The 23605-nt window shown below is 44.8% G+C and overlaps 1 protein-coding gene across 1 annotated transcript in view; it reads right to left on the reverse strand.

The window, feature by feature from the left end:
* KPNB1 (karyopherin subunit beta 1) overlaps window positions 1–23605 on the reverse strand; it is an 88235-nt gene that overhangs the window by 41344 nt on the left and 23286 nt on the right. Inside the window, exons 7-12 of the mRNA XM_053262238.1 lie at window positions 20991–21080; window positions 20775–20885; window positions 20044–20145; window positions 9996–10220; window positions 5939–6130; window positions 5473–5603 (exon numbers count right to left, since the gene is read on the reverse strand). Of these exons, the coding sequence (XP_053118213.1) occupies window positions 5473–5603; window positions 5939–6130; window positions 9996–10220; window positions 20044–20145; window positions 20775–20885; window positions 20991–21080 (851 nt within the window). The remainder of the gene's footprint in view (window positions 1–5472; window positions 5604–5938; window positions 6131–9995; window positions 10221–20043; window positions 20146–20774; window positions 20886–20990; window positions 21081–23605) is intronic.

Below are 23605 nucleotides of genomic sequence, written 5' to 3' on the forward strand. Positions count from 1 at the left end.
CAACCCATTTCTTTCAGTAAACATTTAGCAATAGCACTTACATTTATATACCGCTCTATAGCCGGAGCTCTCTAAGCGGTTTACAATGATTTAGCATATTGCCGCCAACATTCTGGGTACTCATTTTACTGACCTTGGAAGGATGGAAGGCTGAGTCAACCTTGAGCCCCTGGTCAGGATCGAACTTGTAACCTTCTGGTTACAGGGCGGCAGTTTTACCACTGCGCCACCAGTGGTAAAACTCTTCGTTTCCTTTTCCAAGTTTCCTAGCTGAGCAATTTTCTGATTATTTTCCCCTATTAAAGTAGCCCAACCAACCCTCTGGAAGACTAACTTCTGCTTAATCCCAATGCCATACAAATGCTCCTAAATATGATCTCCCCAAACTTTACCAGGACTATTGGTCATTTCCCTACCAACCTTTCCTCTAATTCCCTTGGGAACCATGCACCTTGATTCTCCCCTAGAATGTCCCCTCCGAACCTGGGGCTGAGTTTAACTGTGCTTTGCACTGTCAAATCAAGCATCCTGTCTATTTACATCACCAACAAATGAGTTATCCATCCTCATCCCATTCAGAATTAGGAGAGCCTTGTGTTCTTCCAAGGTCTTTTCTATACCCCTCCCTTGGACATCGATTCTCCTCCTGTAGCTCTGATGCAAACTCTTTAAACTTCTTTTCCACTAACTTTATCATACCTGAGATGCCCATCTCAGTCCTTTCTTCTTTTTCCTTGCTCTGTGCTTGGGCACAAGCCTCCAATGGATGGGCCCTCAGCTTCCCACCTTGCCATACTAGGTTGAAGTTCCCATTCCTACAGCCATAAAACCAACTGCCTGAAATCCCAGAAACCTTCTCCTAGATGTTGATTTCAATGTAGCTGCAATTCTCTGCTGAGGGCTTTAGCCCTTAGTGTCCATGTCTTTTAGTTTCTCTGCAACATTCCCCAGACCACCAGGCTCCAGCTGCTCAATAGCTCATGTCTGTCCCTCCAGTCTAAGAATTAAGTGATGCAGGGATTCATCCAATCCCTTTTTAAAGGAGAAAGACTGGCCTTGTAGCTGAATTAGAGTTCTGTGGGCTAACACAATGCTCAAGTTCCTAAAAATCAGCTCCACTGTTGCCTTCAGTTGTGGTGCTCAGGCCCTTACCTCTGTCCTGGCTAGTCTCTCCATCTATCTCAATGATTTCCACTTTATATTCTTCAGGAATCTTATATATTCCCAGCACTTTCAATTTTCTCTTGAATATCTGCCAGTGTATTGCCCTGTTCTGGCTTCCCAGACTAAGAGGGAAACCATGGGGCGCCAGAACAACATGGCAGCATAGGAAGTGGCATATAATTCTGCCTTGGAGCTTAGGGCATCCCCCGCATCCATGTTTGCTGGACTTTCAACCATCATCTGAAATCCTGCTCGTGATGCCAAATTAATGTGGCAGTTGAAAGCCACAAGTTTGCTAAAAGTTATCTCAGAAGGAGCTATAAGGATCCCAGATCAACGCTAAGACTGAACAAGGTTTTTTTAATGTTTGAAATTAGATGCCAAGATTCTGCCCTCATGACAATGCTTGCCTAGCACCCATTGTTCTGGGCTCACCCTGTGACATTAGCCACATGTCTGTCACTGAAAGAGCCAGGAGCCCAGTTGTCAAGGTGAGAAGAGACTACCCCCCTGGGGCAAACACATGGTGCTACCTGGCCCTATTTGCTAAGTTGTAAACTTTTGGTGGGGGCTCTCTCCTGTGGTCTCCATGGGATATTTGAAGAGCTGGATGCAGCAGCAGCAATGCCTTTTATATTTATTATGGTTGTAACCACCACTACAAGGCCTTTGGACAGAAGATAGCACAGCTTTTCTACTTTATTTACCACTTTTTTGTCCAACCCCCCACCCCAAAACATCGGGACAAAGCACAATGCAATGGGGGCAAGGTAACCCTGAACAGATTTAAAGGCTAGCAATGGACTGTAGGAGTTTATACACAATCTTTCCCCCCAACTTAGGAATGCAATTCAACAGGCTTGAATTGCAATTGCAGAAAGTTCTGCAGTAAACAGATTATTCAGCTAGGAACTCTCTTGCTACAGTTTGGTGCCTATGGACAAATGTTGCTCCCCTGTAGTCTCAGGACTTGCAGTCATCAGCAAACACAGTTGTGGGATTATTGTATCATGTATATAAACCATTCTACAACTGCTAGCAACTTTCAGGGAGTGTCCGTCTGTTGAAGCTGAGTAATGGCAAGTGTCAAGAAGCTTCCTGGTTCACAATGGAGATGGTATTATTAAAGCAAAGTTATTCAGCTACAGAATTAATTCTTTCCTAGAGCAACTGGAAAAAGGTATGAAGTTTGGAATTAAAGAACTTGGAGTCAACAAGTTCTTTCAAGCATGAACATATTGTTCCAAGTCAGGCATGGTAGCACCATACTGCAGAGAATGAAGCCTGATGTGTCTGTTTATCTAGTTGATCCAGCAGGGTGGGCCTTGCTGTATCAGCTCTCCTTTCATGCTCAGTGGTGGCTCAAATGATTCTGAATGGAGTGTGCAATTCACTTCAGTGCCATGTCCACAATCCTTGGGATGACTGTCTGCTCAATACAGTGTTAGTTCCAGATCAGAAGATAAAAGCCAAAATAGTTTGAGTAGTTTGAAAATGTAGCCATTTGTTCAGCCCATTGCTGTACATAGTCAAGAACTTGCTGTAGTTTCCTTTCTAGCAATGCATGCAGAGCACTTGTATTTGGCAATTGTATACAAACAGGCAGTTGTGAAATGCAGAAGCAGTGATGCTATTAATCTTTGTAGAGAAGCAAGTTTTAGTGAAGATAAACTTTTACTTGTGGGGCATCACTGCATTGCTCAAAAAGGCCTGAACACAAGTAGATTCAACATGAACTTGCAATTTCAAAGTAAGCTTGAATGGAAATATGTAGATTTCCTCAGACTCATAAATTAATAGTCTGAGGACTCTATTTCCAGTGGTATCTTAAATAAGCTTTTTCAAGATAAAAGTTCCGACCATCAGATATTGTCTCATGAAGTCTCTGAACTAGTTTCGAACTAAATCAGATGATAAATAGGTAGACTGATATCTGTGGCAAGTGCTATGGGTATTAGACAGGTTAATGTTGAAGCAGGCATCAATCATATGTGCCTGAAGACACAGATATATAGCAATGGGATGATACACACTAAAGCCTGATCTAGGCTTTAAGATAGTGATGGCAGTCCATGACAGATCTAGGAAAACATGTTCCTATCAGACCTGCTTAGAGGGGATTCGAAAAAGAGCAAGTGTAGCTTAGGTAGCTACTGCAATATTTCATAATGGATATTTAATTCTACAGCAGTATTACCAGACAAGTGCAGCATAATGCAAAGACAGCAAATAAAGCAGATTGACACTCGCCAGTTGGGACAGATACAAAGGGAGTATGACAGGCAAGAATTCAGTTGAGTAAAGAGAGAGATGTGCTAGGTCTTCCAAATGATATCAAGTTGCCACCATGGCAAAATAGCTTCCCACCCCAATGAGACAAGATGGCTTTTGGATAAGATGAACTGTATCATTATTTTTTTTAAAAATCATGTTTTATTCCAAACAGCTTTCAAGCTAGTGGCACTGGTAATTGCAGATAAACAATTGATCCAGGAGTGGTCTGGCTCTGGATTTGGCAGGCTGCTGCCCATACCTTTCTGAAAGCGAGCAAGTTAGCCTTTGGGGGATAATGATGGAACACATGCCAAGTATGCTTCAGTTCTGCTATCCTTCATAAGTGGTTTCACAAAGGCTTCTGAAAGAGTGTCCTTTTTGACATCCAGAGTATAGACTGCTCTAGCAATGCACAGACATTGGATTTAAACACACAACTGTGGGCTGCCCAGAGAAAATTGTTATGGGGCAGCCAACAAATCCCTGCAAAGCCACTACAGGGAGCCTGGCAATAGCACAAGTGGCTGCAGAGGGAGGGGGATAATTCCGGGAAACCAAGTGCAGATACTTTTCGCAAGCAATAGGAAAGTGTCCGTCTGCTTTCTGGAATCCCCCCATCCCACACAACTGATGAAGGTCTCAACTGTTAAGAATGGCTCATCTGCATAGAAAAAGTAGAATTGCATTGTTGCATGGGTGCTGCTGTGGATGCTGCCCTGTGAGGAACACACTTGACTTGTCCAGATCTCTGTTTGGAGTCTGTGCACTGCTTGTTTCCTGCAAGTTACCATTTTCTTCAATTTATCTTTCAGGCAGAGGCTCTGTTTCTCTATCAGTTTTTGACAAGGTCTCATAGTCAAGTTGCCACACAACAGCTCCACACTGTTGGGAGTAAGCATTGCCCTACCCAGCTTCAAGGCATGCTTTATTTGGTATAAAAACTGATAAAGGAAAACATTTTATAAGGCAATCTTTAGGGTAAACCATGTGTACACACATTCTTTCAAGTCAGCACACAAAGAAAGGCAGCCAAATCTGTGAGACAGTCAAATACCCCAAACTGTTTTAACCCTCTATGTATTTGCAATCTCTCCAATACTTCCACACAATTTAGCCATCTTGCCTTGATGAAGAGTCATGTGCCACTACAAGCCTTGACAAAATTATCTGGATCTAGGAGCCAGTCAATTGACACTAGACAAAGTTACCCAACTTGATGATTGACACTGGAGGGGAAATGGGCTTCTCTTTATTCCCTTTACAAGTAATATACTTGGTACAAAAACAGGGCTTCCTGGGGCAAAAATACTTTAATAACCCTACCCAGTCTAATCACTATTATTAACTACTACTTTATTTATAGGGCCACCCCATAACAAATTGTTCTCTCAGTAGTTCAATTAAATTTCTAGGTACCAGGGCTCCCTGATGCCTGGAATTTGTCAAGTTTTGTGCTGCTATACAACACAGAAGTTAGTACCAATAAGTGATATTTGTACCTATATTGTGTTCTTATTTGAGAATACACACCCCTCCAGTTTCATGCGTACATATCTGAGACAACACAATTCCACACAAAGGCAACTCACATTCTGCAACCCGCGTAAGTTAATGCTAATTAAGTAAAATTGCATGATTTACTTTGTGCAATTATGCCTATTTTGTGTAATTTATGGTACTTCTCTTGAGTCATGAGTAAGGACACAGAACTACAAAGGGCATCACTGAAACTTTTATACAGCTGCTTCTCTGGCCTCCAAGATGTCTCTAAATATTTGTCACATACTCTGAAGCACAGGTTTGCAAAAATATGGGTTAGGAGGTTGATTTTTTTTAAAAAAATTGAGATTTGTGGCATACAAACAGCTCAACCTATACCGAACCATTAGTGATATTCTGCTTAGCTCTAATAAAGTTCAGTAGCTTGCAACAGGAATCTCCAGACATTTCCTACATATAAGGGATATTGTGTATCTCTTATGTTGCAGCCAAGGTAACAACTTAGGATTTACTGAACGAACAGTTTACACATACCTGTCTGTGGTCTCCAAGAGTTTCTGAACTATTAGCTCAAACGATGAGGATAAACAGTATGTTGCTGGTTCCTCCTGATCATCAGCCACATCAGCAGCTTCATAAGCAGCTTCTGCCAAACTAGAGAGCGCCTGAAAAAGACAAATGTCGACAACTTGGGAGCTCACTCCATTTCAGGAAAGCTCATCCTGTTTGCACACAACTCTTTGCCTTGACAAAATTATTTGGACTAGCCTTCGAGATCAGCTCTAATCTCATAATTTCTCCCATCCACCACCACATTTTGTCATCAGAAAAACTTTATCTTGTACACAAAAGCCAGCACAAAGTCACTTCCTAACAATTTCAGCAGCAAAGCTTGATCACCCCCACTTTGGTGAATAGGAGCTGGACAGTAAACATGGCAACTTTTTTTGCGACAGTCTAACCAAACCTCACTTCTGTGGAAAAAGAGATCCTGCCTTACCCAGCATACATTGGAGGCCACTCTTGGCTCTGCACTCAAGCCTTCAATTAGACACTGCAACAATGGAGCGAGGTAAATATCATTTATAGCTGCTTCAGGGAGGAGCTCACAGGTCCGGCCCACAGTCCATGCAGTTGTGTCTCTGACGACTACGCTGGGATCCTTCATTAATTCTATTAGGGTGGGCATAGCCTAGGAGAGAAGTAAGCAGAAGTCAAGCAAAACACCACACTTCTATTGGCCTCTTTCAGTCAAGAGCACTGATTGTGGAGCTCAGGCTTGTTTCTATGTCTACCTCAAGGCAAAGTTCCTACCATACAAGGCTCAATAAAGTACAATAAAAAAGGGTTTAATGTGCTGTTGTGGTGGTGGGATTTTTTAAAACTACAGTACTGGAAGACTCCAAATGTTCCAACTGTTGAGAAGAGCAAAGGAGACATGCTGGAGTAGAAAAGTAAGAGGAAGTACAAAGGAATGGAGAACTAAGGTGTTTGAGGTGATCTGGGAACATCTGATGTACTACCAACAGTGAGAAACTGCATACAGTAATAATGACTAATCAGGCAGTTTCTGTCTCGGTGACCTTCTTCCCAGACTATCCTATTTTACTGATTCCTTGTTGAGAGCAAGGCACTCCTTACTTGGTAGCTGTAGACTGGAAGAAAAAGTGATTGATGGGTTCCAAATGGAGATATTTTGTGTAAGGCTATCTTACTTTTGTTTTAATGACGTATCCTCCCTACCTTTCAGTCAAATGATCTCCAAGGTGTGTACAACACACAAAATACATACAATCAACTACCCAGTGTCCTTGTTCCTTTGGTCAGTGACAGAAGCCAGAGTATTATCCCCATGCTTCTACAATCTCACGACAACCTGGCAGCTGGAACCGAGTTCTTTCTGGCAAGAGGAGCAGGTTCCTTGCAACTGCTGCTCCCTGGTTGACTGGAGTCAGGATTGTCTCTCTCTTAACTAGGGTATGTGTGTTTTCAGACTCCCAGTGGCAGAAGCCAGAGTGTCTTGCCTCTAATTTCGGCAGTCCCAGAGCAACACATTATAAAAATAAGCTCTGAAGCTTTGATAGCAAGGCAGCAGCACACAATATTTCTTGTTGAAAGGGCCTGTTCACATACAACTTATGATCTGTGTCAGTGCCAGTGTTCCCTCTAAAGCATGAATGTGTGCTTCTACACTCACTTTCTTTAATGTCCAGTCAGTTTTAGATCCTGCTCAGGTTGAATCAAGGAAGCCCCACTCTGAATTCACATGCATGCACATTGCCTTGATACTGCTGCCCAGAACAAAACTCATTCCACACACAAATGAAAAAAATGAGAACACACTGGTCAGGGCTGTTCAACTTTGGCCCTCCTGCAGGTGTTGGCCTACAACTTTTATCATCTCTGACTACTGGCTATTGTGACTGGGGATGCTGAGAGATGTAGTCCAAAAATTTTGATCTAGTTAAATTTATTTATTTATAATATTTCTACACTGCCCAAAACTTGCATCTCTGGGTGGTTTACAATTAAAACCATTTAAAACATTAAATCAATTAACAATTAAAATCATTTAAAAGATTAAAAACATTTAAAACCCAGCATTAAAATTATTCGAAACGATAAATCTAATTAAATCTGGGTGAATAAATGTGTCTTCAGTGCCTTTTAAAAAGTTGCCAGAGATGGGGAGGCTCTTATTTCAACAGTGAGCACATTCCAAAGTCCAGGGGCTGCAATGGAGAAGGCCTATTCCCGAGTTGGCGGCAGGCGAATCTCTCCTGATGGTCTTAGCAGGCAGTGGGGCGAAGACGACGTTCTCTTAAATACCCAGGGGGGCTTTATAAGTAATAACCATCACCTTGTAATTTGCCCGAAAACGTATCGGCAGCCAGTGTAGCTCTCTCAATACTGGAGTGATATGATCTCTCCAAGATGACCCAGAGACCTTATTTGGGTGACATCAGCATATTGATAACACCCTGCACCAAATCTCCTGATGATCTCTCCCTGCGGTTTCATGCAGATGTTAAACAACATCGGAGACAATATGGAGCACTGAGGGTCACCATACGAAAGTTCAGATTTTGATGAACAGTCTCCAAGAAACACCACCTGGAATCTGCCAGTGAAGTAGGAGCAGAACCACTGCAAAGCAGTGCCTTCCACCCCCAATCCCTTCAGACATTCCAGAAAAATACTATGGTCAACAGTATCGAAAGCCATAGAGATTCAAGAGGACCAACAGAGTCACACTCTCTCTGTCAATTCCCGATTGGAGATGATCCATCAGGCCAACTAAGGCAGTCTCCACCCCATAGCCCACCCGGAAGCCAGTTTGAAATGGGTCTAGATAATCAGTTTCCTCCAAGACTGCCTGGAGCTGGGAGGCCACCACTTTCTCAATCACCTTGTCCAATCATGGAAGGTTGGAGACAGGCCTGTAGTTATTTAACTCTGAGTGATCCAAGGCAAGCTTCTTCAGAAGTGGTCTAACAACTGCCTCCTTAAGACAAGGAGGCATCCTGCCCTCCCTCAGAGAAGCATTTATAATCTCTACCAGGCCTTCTACCAGACAGTATAAGCCATGTCAGACAAGGATCAAGAGGGCAAGGTGGTAGGCCGCACCATTCCAAGCAACTTGTCCACATCCTCAGAAGTCACACTGAAACTGATCCAGGGTCATCACATAAGAGGACCTGCTGTCCACAAAGAACTCATTAAAAAGTCACAGAACGTAATTGGTGGTTCTAAGTACTGATTCAAGGGGGAAGGGGCGCACATTAGCCCGTTCACGACCATGAACAACTCTGCCAGAAGAGAACTAGAGGCGGTGATACGGGAGGAAAAGAATCGCTTCTTTGCCTCACTTATTGCCTGAGCATAGATCTTCAAATGCTCTCTATGTAATAATCTGTTGGATTCGAGTCTTCTTCCACTTGCGCTCTAGTCGTCTACCTCACCGCTTGAGCCCTTGTAGTTCTTTCGTATACCAAGCGGCCAGTTTCAAAGTGGGTCGGAGAGGACACTTAGGAGCAATCATGTCCACTGCCCTGGTGAGCTGATTATTCCAATTCTTCACCAGAGTTTCGACAGGGTAACCAGCAGATCCAACACTAAATCCCTCCAAGGCTTCTCAGAATCCAATTGGATCCAGTAACCTCCTCAGTCGGACCATTCTAATGGGCCCTCTGCCCCTGCAGAGGTGGGACGTGGTCATGAGTCCAACCTTAACCAGATGGTGGTCCATCCATGACAATGGATATCACAGGAGTCCCCACCCACGGAACACCACCCTGTTCAGAGTGGAAGACCAGATCAAGCATGTGACCAGAAATATGCGTCGGTCCAGAGACCACGTGGGATAATCCCATAGTCATCATGGCCGCTATGAACTCCTGAGACTCCTTGGACAAATTGGTCCCAAAGTGAACATTGAAGTCCACCAGCACCACAAGCCTGGGAGACTCCAACGCCAAATCTGAGACTAAGTCCGTCAGCTCAGTTAGGACCTCTGTCGGGCAGCGGGGTGATCGGTACACCAACAGAAGCCCCAGTCTATCCCTGGTCCCCAAACTTAGGTACACACATTCAGTATGGTCAGACACTTCAACAGGGGTCCTGGCAAGGGAGATATTGTTTTTATAGACCACAGCCACTCCACATCCCCAACCACTTCCCCTCCCCTGCTCCTCAGCAGAGTACCCTGGAGAAAGAAGCCGGGACCAGACCGGGCCACCAGCCTCCCCCAACCAAGTCTTCGTAATACATATCAGATCAGCCCCTTCATCCAGACCATTAATTGTCTGTGACTTTTTATCCAGTTGTAGAAATGACTCCACTTAAGCTGCAGTCTCACCTAAAGATCTTCATCAATATGACCAAGGATGCATACACAGTCCCCAAACACTTTCTGCTTCCCATAGTAAAGTGAATGACTAGTAATCAAAAGGAAACACTCTGCTAAGTATTCTGGCAAGTCAATTCCAACAATCTGGATATCCTTATGGTTCCTTCAAAATCAAGAGAGCATATTGCCCAGCATTATAGTATCTTACCTGAATGACAAGGGGTTTGAGCTGGTTGGGCTCTGGTCCTTCCAAAATGCATCCAAATGCCATGACAGCAGCATCTCGATATCGCCAGTCTGGGTTCTTTATATGTTCTTTGATAAAGGGAAGAACATGAGGGACAATGTCATCTTCACAGCAGGTGGCCAAAAGCATGAGGCAGACTCCAGCAGCTTTGCAGGGGTTCCAGTCGTCATCGTCATCGTTCTCATCCTGAAAGGGAGTAGAGGGAAAGAGGCTGGTGAGGAGAGCTGGTCTTGTGGTAGCAAGCATGACTTGTCCCCATAGCTAAGCAGGGTCTGCCCTGGTTGCATATGAATGGGAGACTTGATGTGTGAGCACTGCAAGATATTCCCCTCAGAGGATAAAGCTGCTCTGGGAAGAGCAGAAAGTTTCAAGCTCCCTCCCTGGCAGCTTCTCCAAGATAGGGCTGAGAAAGACTCCTGCCTGCAACCTTGGAGAAGCCACTGCCAGTCTGTGAAGACAATACTGAGCTAGATAGACCAAAGGTCTGACTCAGTATATGGCAGTTTCCTATGTTCTAGGCTCAAGTCGGTCAACACACTTATTTAAAATCAGTGCCTTTTTACCCTGTAGCCCCTTGCTAACTACCTGGACTGTCCAGGGAAGCATAACATTTTAGGAACTAGCTCTAGCAGTAGAACTAAAAGTTCAAGCCAAACGAGACTACATGTTACTACACCTACATGTTACCTTGGTCTTTTAGGTATAGTCAGAAGTGCCATCACAAGAATAAAACTATGTACCGACTATCTACGCAGCAGAAATTGGTACCGAGCAGTTTCAAGGCTTTTTAAAAGCATCTCAGTCACCCCACAATTTAAGATTGTTTGAACTTTGAGCACCACCATGTGGTAGCTGCTATACAGAATACAAATGCTTTTAATACCATGAAGCCCCCATTAATTACGAAGCTAAGTTGATGGAAGAGACCTAGAGCAGGGTTGAACAACTTCAGCCCTCCAGATATTGTTGGGCTACAACTCCCAAAAGGAGGTGCAGGTCCTTGTTACCCATGGTTTGGTGTATTCATGGTTGGGTAATATGTACCCAACCTCATTGCTCAAGGTACACGGTTTCACATCTCCATGGTTTTTGGAGGCACAGTTTTGCCTTTTTATGGGCATGCTCTTGCTGCATGTGCCTGAGAGTTGAGAGAGGAGTTGGGAGAAGGGTGTGTTTGAGTGTTTATAAGGGGTTGGGGTTTTTTATTTCTGGAGAGTCTTAAAGCCAAAGTGGTGGGAGGGTGTTTTTTTTCTTTTGCACTTTTTGGAGCTATTTCAAGCTTTTGGGAGCCCTTCCAATAGAGCTTTTTGCAGCCATTTTCTCAAACCTTTTGGAGCATTGGGCGGCCCTGGTAAGATGCCAATTATCCATTTTGCTTGTTAGGCTCTGTGCGTGTGTTGGCTGACATAATTTTCCTTTCTCCTTCCTTATTTCTGCTTTCACCCTTTTTAGGGTGGAGCCGGGGACATCTCTGAGTGGGTTATCCTTCCCACATGCTCCCAGGCAGGATTAATTGAAAATGTTACAATGCCTTAAGAGCCTGGGCAGGATAACCCCGCCCAGTTTTTAGTCCTGCTTCGCTCCTAGGCAGTCATACTTTTCTAGCTCTCCAAATATCTCTTCTTCGGTCATATACTATTGTTGTTGATTTGTCTCCCTCTGCTCTATCATCTTTTTCTTTCTAACCTTCTCATATACCTTAAAAACAAAACAACACCTCCCTGCCTTTTTTCCTTTCTGTTTATGGAGAGCGCGCAGGCTATTAGACACATTTTGCTGTCAAAAGGCAGAAACACAGCAGGATTTTCAAGCTTGACTTGGGAGCCAGGCTCTCCTCCGCCGTTCGTGCTGCCATTAATGGACGCGCCCTGCAGGTGAAATGGAGGCTGATTACCCCGAGGGTGATCTGCTGGCTAGACAAACGAGCTCGGCGAGAGCTCAGAGGGAGTCCGTACTGGACAGTGTGGTCCAGGCTGCAGCCTCGCTCCCACCGCTGCAGAGCACTTTGGGGATGCCACTAGCCTTTTCCAACGCAGGCGGCAACGGACCTGGACTTTTGGCGGGAAGATCGGGAGGTGCTGCGACTTTGAGCTGTGCCTCTCGAGCTGCCATGGATGCTGCAGTGGCCCACCCAAGATCGGCAGGTGGATTACAAAGTAGCCAGAGGAATGCTACAACATTGGAGATCCCTCCTTGGCGGGGCTAGTCAGGGCACAGTTCCCGTGGGGCCCTCCTCATCTGCCACATTAACTAACCTCCCTCAAGAAATGCCACTGGCTTGGCAAGACTGGATAAAAAATACCCTGCCCTATCACTACAGGGGATGGTTCAAAAGCACAGAAGAGGGAAGAAAAATGGCAGGGGGGGCACTTTCTGACTCCTCATCCACTGATACAGAGACCAGATCGCTTGGCAAAGCCAAACAGAAGAGAAGGCATACTAAAAGGGTGGCAATACACAAGTCGCCTGCTCCCAGGGATATCATCGTCAATGAGAGAGAAATTCACTCATCTGAGAACTCTGGAGCAGATTCCCCCAACCCCACTCCCAGTATACCTGTACCTATCACCACTAGGGGGAATCAACCTATAACTGTGACTACTGCTCCAAATCAACCTATAATTGTCACTTCTGCTTCACTTCAAGGGGCTAGGGGGTCTATACCCATACTGAACAATATGGAATTAAATCCAAACCCAAATCCAGTTAACCCTATAGAGGGCCCTGTTGGGGAACCACTTCTGGATCCTCTGTATAAGGAAAAGGGGGAGTGGTCAGACAATCAGGAGAACCCTGCTTCTACCATATTCCAGTGTCTATTTGCTCATGAAGACTTTGCGCCCTTGGTCTGCAGAGCTGTTTACACATTGGGGCTTATGCCTGCGGTACCAGTAGAGGCGGCACCTCCCACTAAGGGAGCTCTAGTATTTCCCAAGCAAAAAGGGAAAGAACTTGACCTACCTCTGCCTAAGCTATTTGCTGATACGGTCAAAGAAAAATAGTTATTAGTGGCAACTAATAGGAAGTCTATTGTAGTAGCCAATAAATACTACTCATTCCAGCAAGAAGCTGCTGCTATTATGTTCAAAGTGCCCCTGACTGATGCCTCAATGGTGGCCCTGCTCAGCGGTACCCAGTGATGGGGAAATCGGCACTTAAGGACCAGAATGACAAACATATAGAAGCTTCATTTAGAAAAGCAAATGAGGCATCTTCTCCATCAGAACTTCAGCGGCGGCCTCCATGCTATCTCACGCCTCTGTGATGTGGCTAGATCTAATTCAAGACCCTCCATTCGATCTCTTTACTCTTAGATATTAATTGATAAAGATCCAGAAGGCTCAGGCATTCGTGTCTGACGCCACATTATATTCCATACGATTTTCATCCCGTGCGTCTACCACTACTGTGGTAGGGAGACGTAATCTGTCGCTAAAGCACTGGCCGGTTGATGCAGCGTCAAGGTCTAATTTAGCTGCAGTACCTTTTGATGGGGTAAGGTTATCTGGTGAGGAGGCCCTCAAAGATTGCAGACCCTAGAACATCACAGGCTTCTTATAAACGTGGACAAAAGCCACTTAGAACCATCTTAATTAAAATACCAGGGTGCCCAGATAGATACTCAAAGAGACAGAGTATACCTGATGAGGGAACAGATGCAAGCCCTATAGCAGGAGATGGCTACAGTCTTATTAACTGGACAGGCAAGGCTATTGGCCTTAGCTCAATTTCTAGGTTTGATGGTGGCATCTCTAGACTCTGTACCATGGGCCAGGCACCACCTGAGGAATCTCCAGTGGTTTCTACTCCCATTTCAGATACCTATTGCTTGGAAAATCAACCTTTTAGTGGATGTGTCACCACAAGTTGTACAGTCACTACAGTGGTGGATAGCAGACTCCCACCTGCACAAGGGGAAACAGTTTCTCAACCCGACAGCCTTGCAGAGTATCAACTGGTTAGAGCTCAAGACAATTCACTTGGCCTTGATCTCCTTTCAGAATCTGATATTCCACCAGCACGTGTTGATCAGGAACACCACCACAACTGCAAAGGCCCACATTAACAGGCAAGACGGAACCAGATCAAGATCACTACAGATGGAGGCGGCATTGATCATGAGCTGGGCAGAGAGCAAGCTGGCCTCAATCATGGCTCACCATGTCCAGGGAGACTTCAATTCTATTGCAAACTGGCTGAGTCGGGAACAACTATTACCAGGGGAGTGGGCTCTCAATCCCAGAGTATTCCTGAAAAATCACAGAGCACTTCAGGAGACCCCAGGTCGACCTATTTGCTTCAGCTCTCAATGCTCAAATACCCAGGTTCTTCACCCGGTTTCCTTATCCATAAGCGGAGGCAGTGGACGCTCTATTGACGGGCTGGCCATCAGGCCTTCTGTACGCATTCCCTCCAACACTGCTACTCACATGCTTTTTCCGCAGAGTTCAAATGCTCAGGGCCCAGGTAATCTTGGTGGCCCTATACTGGCCAAGGAGACCATGGTTCACGGAACTGTTTCAAATGGCCACAGAAGAACCGTGGTTTCTACCAGCATCTGCAGACCTACTACATCAGAGACCAGTAGAGCATCATGATCCAGACTGGTTACAGCTAGCCGCCTGGAAACTAAGTGGGGACTCCTAAAACAACAAGGATATTCGGATAGAGTCTTGACTACTTTGTTGGCTTCTACAAGCGACTCTATTAAGCACATTTACCAGTGGACATGGAGAGCCTTCCTTCGTTGGTTGGCTAGACACTCAGTCCCTCGGGGCACTGCTAACATTAAATACCTCCTTGCTTTTCTCCAAGAGGATCTGGACAAGGGGCTCAGTGCTAATACTTTGAAGCGCCAGGCGGCATCCTTAGTAAATTTGATTTTGGGAGTTCCTGAGGAGAAGGTACGCAACCATTCCCACCGTAAGAGGTTTTTGCAGGGAGCAACACTCTTATCCCCTATTGTGGTACACAGGTTCCCGTCTTGGGACCTGCATACAGTTCTTAAAGCACTGCAGGCCTCTACGTTATATTCCTCTGAGGATCTTATCCATCAAGACAGCGTTTCTAATAGCAATTACTTCAGTGCGTAGAATCTCAGAGCTGCATGCACTGTCCGAGCACAGGAATTTCTATGTTCTCAGCTGACTATGTCCAACTGATACCGGACCCCCTTTTAAGACCCAAGGTATCGTCCTCTTTTCACAATTCACAGGACATTGTGTTGCCTTCTTTTTGCCCTAATCTGGTGCACATAAGAGAGACGGCATGGTACAAATTGGATGTTAGGAGATGCCTTAAAATGTATCTAAAACACACAGAAGGGTTTTGACATACAGAGGCCCTGTTCGTCAGTTTTCTACCAGCTTCTATGGGAAACCAAGTCTCAGCATCAACAATTGCCAGATGGATACGGGCGTGTTTTCTGTTAGCTTATGAATCCCTGCATCTGCACACACCTGAGCACATACTGGCACATTCTACGAGGGAGGTGGCCACATCTGCTGCCTTTTCTACGAACGCTCCACTACAGGAGATATGCAAGGTGGCTACTTGGAAGGTGCTTTCTACCTTCATGAGGCATTCTAAAATTGATTTGTATGCTTCCGCTCAAGCAGCATTCGGTCGCAAGGTGCTGCAACAGGTTCTTTCCCAAGAGTAGGCTAGGACGCTCCCTGTCAGAGAATGTTATTGGCCAGAGCTGTGGTACATCCCACTCAGAGATGGCCTCGGCTCCAAGTAGCAGAGAAAGGAGATTTGGTTCACTTACCGTGAAGGCTTCTTCTTGCTGCTGGAGCCGAGGACATCTCGGCCCTCCCAGGCGACGTCCTGGCATACTCTATGGGAATTCTAAGCATAATGGAATTCATACAGCCTTGTACAACGTTGCTGTTATTTAGTTGCTATTGTTTCATGTTCTTTGTATTGTCGAAGGTTTTATGTTTGCAACTAGTGTTATGCACATTTGTGCTAGTAGTTTTTTGGGCCTAAAAGAACTGGGCAATGTTATCCTGCCTGGGCTCTTAGGCATTGTAACATTTTCAATTGGTCCCACCTGGGAAGGATAACCCACTCAGAGATGTACTTGGCTCCAGCAGCAAGAAGCAGCTTTCACAGTAAGTGAATCAATGCTCCTTCCTATAATGTTTTAACTCAGTCACACTGAATTTGGCTGGAGGTATACCAACAAGTATGAACAATGTCCAGAAGCACAAGGAACCTGTGCATGCAGGTTCACATGCATACAACAATTCTGAGTTTGATGCTTGTGTACATCTTCAAAGAGTTGAGTGGGCCTTTAGCTTTTGGGTAACCCAAGACCTGTAGAGTCAGATTCCTTGGTGAGTTCCACCCCCCACCCCACCACTAGCAAATTCTGATTGTGACACATAGTTGGATCACACCAGGTGTATTCTGGAGGACAAATGTGGTACTTTTGAATGCGAGAACACTCATCTGCCATTGATGGTAGCCTATTTGCTGCCCATCTTTAAAACCATGATACATGTGTGGTTGGACTGTCTCTATATAGATACTGTACATAGGGCACACAGGAACCACTGGTCCCAGCTGTGATTGTGTGCAATCTCATCAGAATTGCTTGAGCAGTTTTATGAATTTGTCCTTCTCTTAAAGATCTGGAGTAAATTGTTCATGGGCATTAATTACTTCTGAATTCATTCCTTAATTAACCTTCTCCAGCTATAGTTTCAGGTGGTAGTCCTCATTTACCATCTCCCTAGTTGCTCCTGCTCAAAGTCCTCTTCAAAGATCTTCCCCTGCTGCTTCAGGAGTTGGTTCTGGGTCATGTTCTCCTAATACTGAATGTTCACACTGGGCTCAGTTGTTGAAGACAGAAGGAGCAGACACTTGAAAGTTAAGAACCTCATTTAGGACTATCTTTAGGGCGGGGGGAATCTCCTTATTCCAATTTGCCCATTGCCTGGGGACTACAGCAAGTTGATCCTGCAGGAACTTCACTCTCTGCTTTAGGTCGTTCGTTTCCTCAGCAAGTCCTTCCATTTCTGCCTTGCATCTCCTTTCAATATGTCCAGCTTCTCCCCATCTTCAACAGATTAGATCGCCATTCTAATCAAACTGATCCGTGAATCTGAGACCTCTCCAAAAACCGTGATTCCCTTCTTGCACTCCACCTGGAGCTGATTTTTCTTTCTCATCTCACAAGTTCCGCAAGTTGTTCCCAGCTCTGATTTTTGCAGGCTACTTTGAACCGGTATACATAACTTATATGGTAAGTTTTCTGTGCGGCAGCTAAAACCATGAATGCGACAACCAACTTGTTCCTTTTTTGTTTTCTAGTAATTCCCAAGTGCCATTGCCTCTCTTTTTAAGTCAGCAAACGGCATACCTGAATTTTGTCTTAAAATCTTTTGATTCCTTATGGAGAGCTGCATCACATAGTCCTTCTGCTTCCTGATTACAGAGGAACTCCTTTTTGTAATAGCCTGAGAAAACTCCACAGGAGTTAACTACATAACTACATAGCCTACTTTCAGTGGACTGCTGCAACCTCGTGCAGAACTCCCTTTGTATTTTAGACAGACTGCAAAGTTCTTGGCCAGATTTTCTTTTGCTGTCATTTGTTTTTCTGTTTCGCATATCTTCACATCCCATACAGCTCCCTCCAACTGTCCCAACAGAATTTTCACTTTTTGTCTCTCAGGCAACCTATGCAGGCAGAACAGAGCTAGCATTTTTCTTCAAATTCAAAAGGAAGCCATTCCCACCTCTTAAGGATTACCTGAAAATTAAGACATCCATGGTGCCAGTGGTACCTGCTGCTGCTTCTTGAGGCTGGAGGGGGCGGGGCGGAGGGAATGGAGCCAGGGGTAACCATGGGGGGGGGGGGGCTAATAGTAGGCAGGTCCAACCCTAAGTTAAAAAGTGAAGCACCAGCCCATGGGTTCTCTGCATCTGTAGTTGTTTTACTCGTCTCAACCAATAACTCCATCATTCTCACCAACACTTGGCAGCTGGCTATTTAGTGCTAAATTCACCCCTAGGTTGGCTGAGAGTAAAGGAATCCTGCCTTAAAGTGGGTCATGGAGGGTGTCTGTGGAAAGTAGCAACGCCCTCTCACTCTAGTCCCCATGCCTCTTCTTCCCACAGTAGCTCCATTCCTCCAATGACTCAATTTCTCCCCTCCCATGCAATCTCAGCCCTCACCTAACCCCATGCAGGACTAGGCTTAGATGATCAACTTAGTGGCAGGAGGTTTTGAATCTTGAGTACCTATTTGCAGGTAGTAACTGCTTACATGTTTCACATCGCTTGAAAATACCACAATGTATTGGGCCACACGAAGAGCTCACTTGTTTCTTTTATCTTCACACATATGGATTTGGCTAAGGTTAATGGTGTGCATGGAACCACTCTAGGCGGTTCAGTTTGAATCTGCCTGGTCTGTGAGCCAGTTTGGTTCTGCAACAGAACTGGGTCGAACCGGTTTGGCCTGGTTCTTTATGCTAGCAAAGGGGAATCCATTAACGATTCTCCCTTTACAAGCAAGGAGGAAACCCTATGGGATTGAAAAGCAGGGGGCACGAGTGGGAGAACAACTTAAGCGCTGATGGTGTGTTGGCAGCCCCTAGACCCCACCGGCACTCCCCCACCATCAGCATGGGCTCAGCTTGCACCAGGGCCCCACCGGCCCACACTGGTGGGGCCTAGGGAAGCCATCCCCACCTTTGGGCCACCGCCATTGCACTTAAAGTGAAATCCCACCCATCCACCCTCTCTGTTCAACCCCATAAGGTCCCCCCTTTGCTTGTAAAGGGGAATCCTTACCAGATTCCCCTTTGCAAGCATAAAGAACTGGTTGAACTGGGTCCAGTTTGCCTTGAACTCTGACCACCGCCCCCCTTTTGGAGGGCTGGTCCAGTTCGAGCTCAAACTAATCAAACCGGGCCAGTTCAAACTGAGCCCAGTTCGATTTGAACCAGCTTTGCACATCCCTAGTTGGGGTACTGAGGAGAAAAAAAGGACTGGCTTCCTTCTAGAGATGGGGAGTCTGGGGAAAGATAACCAGGGCTCCTACCTGTTCTGAACTTCATTTGCTTGCAGACTGAGTGCTCCAGAGCATCTGTTCAGCCTGCCTAGAAGGACCTTGGGAAATCAAAAGACTAAGCTGGTGGTGTTTGCTGGCTATTGGACAGAACCAATGTAGGTTGTTCTGACTTCTGATTGGTTAGGGGCTGGGCTAGCCCCTGCCCACCCTTGGGGGGCGGGGAGGGGAAGAAAAGAAAACTGCATGCTGATTGTTGCCGAGGCACTAAATATGCAATCTGATTAGTGACTAAGTGTGGTAATTTGGGGGCAACAGATCCCACTGAACACCCCAAGGAAGGAAATGGCTTTACAAAGGAATTTAGAAAAAATACCAAGAGCCAGTGCCATCTACTGGCAAGCAATGAAAATGCAAAAGCAACACACAAGCAAAAACACAAAGATGCAAAGAGACACACATGGAGAGACGGAAGAAGAGATGTTATGTTTGGTGAGAGAATGGGGGGTGGGGCGGACAAGGAGGAGGGCAATGCTCCCCTGCCCCAAATGAGGAATCTCATCTGCATGGTGCTCCAAAACAGGGCACTAGCAGTGCAGTGAACATGGGACCGCTAGAATTCTCATTGCTAGAACTGACTTCCCCGCTCTCTCTCATGCTTCAGAAGCATCTGTGATTTGGTCTTTCATTCTTGTTTGTGATGCCTTTCGTAGTACAACACACAGGTAAGGTCAAAAAGGTTTTTCCTTCTCAGTAAGCAGACAGTTGAACCCATTATTAAAACAAGTTCAGAACAGCTTATGAATTAACTCCCTTAATTATGTTCATCTCAGTCACTTACACCACCCCATTTTGCAAAAATGCCAGCCTTTCAGCAGAACTGACTGAGTCTTCTCCAAGTCTGCTCGAACCGAGCTCTAATCTCTCATAGGGATGACCACAGGCTCTGCATCTTACTACTCTGGACACATCTCCACCACATACCTGCTTGGTCAGTGTCTGTGTCAAAATTGGGACAAGATACTGGAGTGCACCCTTGGCATAGAATTTGCTGGTGTGCTCTGGAGGCCTCCCTTGCTCTGCTGCCTAGAACACAAAAGTTAAACACATAATCCATCAATTCCAAATATGCATGCACTTGAAGAAATAGATATTACTATTTCTATTTTAGGCATTTAAAATACAACAAAGCATTCCTGTTAAAAATGTTTGTGCAAAATTGTTTGTTCTGTTGACATACTCGGTTGCCCTTGCCAGTTTTTGCATTTATAGTAATAGAATGTGACTAATTATTGGGACAATTTGCACACAGCCTGGAGAGAAGAGAAGCCCCACTCAACCATGAACTTCATGACTTGGCCCAATCAAGGCACTCTTGCTCATTTTAGTTATTTAACATGTAATATTTAAGTGATCAATACAGGATTGTTACTATGATGGATGAGAAAGTGTGCATTTCGTAAGCAGAAGTTTTCACATGCACTCTGTCACAGTGGGAAAACAATATTGCAAGTAACCTAGAATATTCCAGGAAAATACCTGTCCTAGAGGAACAAGAAATATAGCTACTCAGCAAGATTTGGTCTAAGTATTCATAGATCTATGCATCACTTTAGTCAGAGTGGTGCATGGTGTATCATCATGGACCAAAGTCAGATATGTCATCGCTGGTCAGTCAAAGTTTGGAAAACATGCTGTTGGGGAGCTTAACTCACTTCTGATGCCTCAATTGCCAGGTCCATCTCTTCATCGCAAACATTTGACCAGAACTCGATTCCTTGCAGAGCCACCTCATCGATGTCACTTTTCATGGCTTCAATTGTGATCTTTGGAGAAATGAAACAAGTTTGACCCCATTGCTGCATCCAGGCAGACAACACACCTCTAAGAATTCAGGCTTCTGTTCTCAATTCCAAGTATTGAATACTCACAGCGAAAAGTGCAGGACCCATATATGTCTCCATATACTGGTAATAGAGGGACATAATTTTCACCAAGTTCTGTAAGGCAGCTACTCGCACCTAAAAGCAAAGGCAGAAAAGTTCTATTTCTGTGGATACTTTGGGAAATATATTTGTGCACTCAATACACTGTTGAATGTGGACCTAAGAAACCTGGGATTCAAACTGCATCAATTGGCAAAGCAATTCACAGTCCACTCCCAGCAGTAAGATGAACAAGTGACTAGTGGGAGGCTGGAATGAGGTGAGGATTGAAAGGCATTTTGCACATTAAGTGCCAGAAAAATAAGGTTCCTATGAAATGTTTAAAATGTGACAGCAATGAATGAGCTATGCCTAACAAGCTTTGAAATATATTACATGGTCCAAGATGACAACAGCACTCCAGAAGCCTGCTATCCTGCCAGCAGTGGCATGTGCACATGCTCCCACTCACAAGTTGTTGTTTTTTTTTTAATGTCTGCTCAATTAATTTTAGATCCTGCTCAGGCTGAATCAGCAAGGTCCCCACTCTGAATGTACACGCGCACAGACTGCCTTGATACTACCACCCCAAAACAAAATACATTCTGCACACAGATGAAAAAAATTAGAGGGAACACTGCCTTCCAGGATTGTTTGGAGAGTACATTTAAAGAGCTTGGGAAGAATCTGCCGCCTCTGCTCATTGCCCAACTTTACAGCATCCGCTTTTGTGAAATGCCCATGTGGCTAAGATAAAGTTACTACTTTCTGAAACATGCTAGAGCACAAGAGATAATACATAGTTACAAATTGCCCTGTGGACAATGAAAGTCACAATATATTCATCACATCAACACTGAGGGGCAATGCTGCTTCAGGATATTGATTTCACCTTAAGATGTCCATGTGAACACAGGTGACCTTTTACCATGTAACAGCATGACACATTATACATGCAAACTCCTTGGTAAATTGGTAATCTTCCCAATCAATGGATCCTTGAAACCAACAGGGTTGCATCCAGTTTAACTCTAGAGTGAGCCCTATTAAACTCAGCAGCACAACACGAACTACATGGATAAGAAGCAAAGTTACAGAGCTTTGACACAATACAATCAGAACCAATTTAGTAAACAGCTATCGCTCCAATGGCTGTAAAGAGGCATCACATTTACTTGTTTGGAGGGAGGAAGTGTGCTGGTCTTTCACCATAATAAAGGTGATTGATTGGAGGGGGAAAGCAGATCTACTTACACAACTTGACATGACAAATTCATGTAAGATAAAATGATCAAGGACTTTGCCATAACAGCTAAAATCGGAACCTCCATGTAGAAACAATCCTGATAGTAAGATTCCAGGGACAAAACACAGGGAATGTTGCTCCCTCCCTCTTGATCTGCTTGCCAGCTTCCAAGCAGCACCTGGCTGTTACTATTTGAGACAGAATGCTGGGCTAAACAGACCTTTGGTAACAATTGGCAAGCACCACCTCTGCAGCAGCAGTACATCATGATTGCTTACAACTAAAGCCAGTCTATTGCCTTAGACTGGAATGCTGAGCAGATGTACAGCCTGGCTTTTGATTTGATTCCTCCTTTGCTCCCCAAATTCCACCTGTCAACAATCAATATCATTCCTTGCACAACATTTCAAAAATCCACCTCATCATCCTTGGCCAGAACTTTCATTTATGCTATAGTTATCTCCCATCCTGATTACTGCCACCTCCTCCTGTCTTTCCCCGGTTACCCCTCAATACTATTCGTACCTCTATCCAAAAAAATCCACTTTCCAAATTCTCAGACCCTATGAAGCCCCCTTCGCTCGCCCAGTCCCTACAGTTCTATTCCCACTCATTTCTGTATCCAGCACAAACACCTTATCCAGTACCTTGCCTCACCCTGTCTGCCCTTCATCACCTTTATATCTCAGCTAGTATCCCGATCCTCTACCACTACTAGTTGCCCAGAAGAGTCCTGATCTTAACAAATTTTCCCCTTGTTGCCATTCTGGAACGCTCACATTGACCATATATCTATAGAGCAATCTTTCCCTTGGACTCCCTACTCAAAATCCAACTGTTCTACAAGACCTTTGATTATAATTGGGAATGAAGATTAAAACAAATATTTAACTTCATTTGTTAATGTGTATACCTTGGGTACCCTTACCACTTCTTGCCCTTCCTTGGTTGTCTACCCAACTGCCATTCTTAGCTTGTAAGGTCCTTTGAAACAAGGACCTATTTTTTTTCTTGTTTACAGAACTGTGGTAATGCACCATGCACACAGATAATCTAAACAACGTATTGTGAGCAAAACAATCCTCTGGGAGGTTTCTCATTTCTTACTACAAAAGAGGGAAAGGGAAACATGGAGTGTGCCCACTTGGCTGCCAATCAGCTCAGGCAGCCAGGAGCTGCAGTCAACATTCCCCCACCCTTCCAGCTCTAGCGTAGGAAATATTGATGGTGATGGGGTGCCAGCTTAGTTCTGTGTAGTCAAGTTGATCGCTTGAGTGCCTTGGCCACAAAGCAACCAGAAAGAAACATTGGTCTTACACCTGTGAAGGTTTCTTTTTCGCAGTGTCTGATTTCATCCATCATAATGGGTTGTGTT

Source organism: Hemicordylus capensis, chromosome 6 (genome assembly GCF_027244095.1).
Source record: "Hemicordylus capensis ecotype Gifberg chromosome 6, rHemCap1.1.pri, whole genome shotgun sequence".
NCBI classification, from domain to species: Eukaryota; Metazoa; Chordata; class Lepidosauria; order Squamata; family Cordylidae; genus Hemicordylus; species Hemicordylus capensis.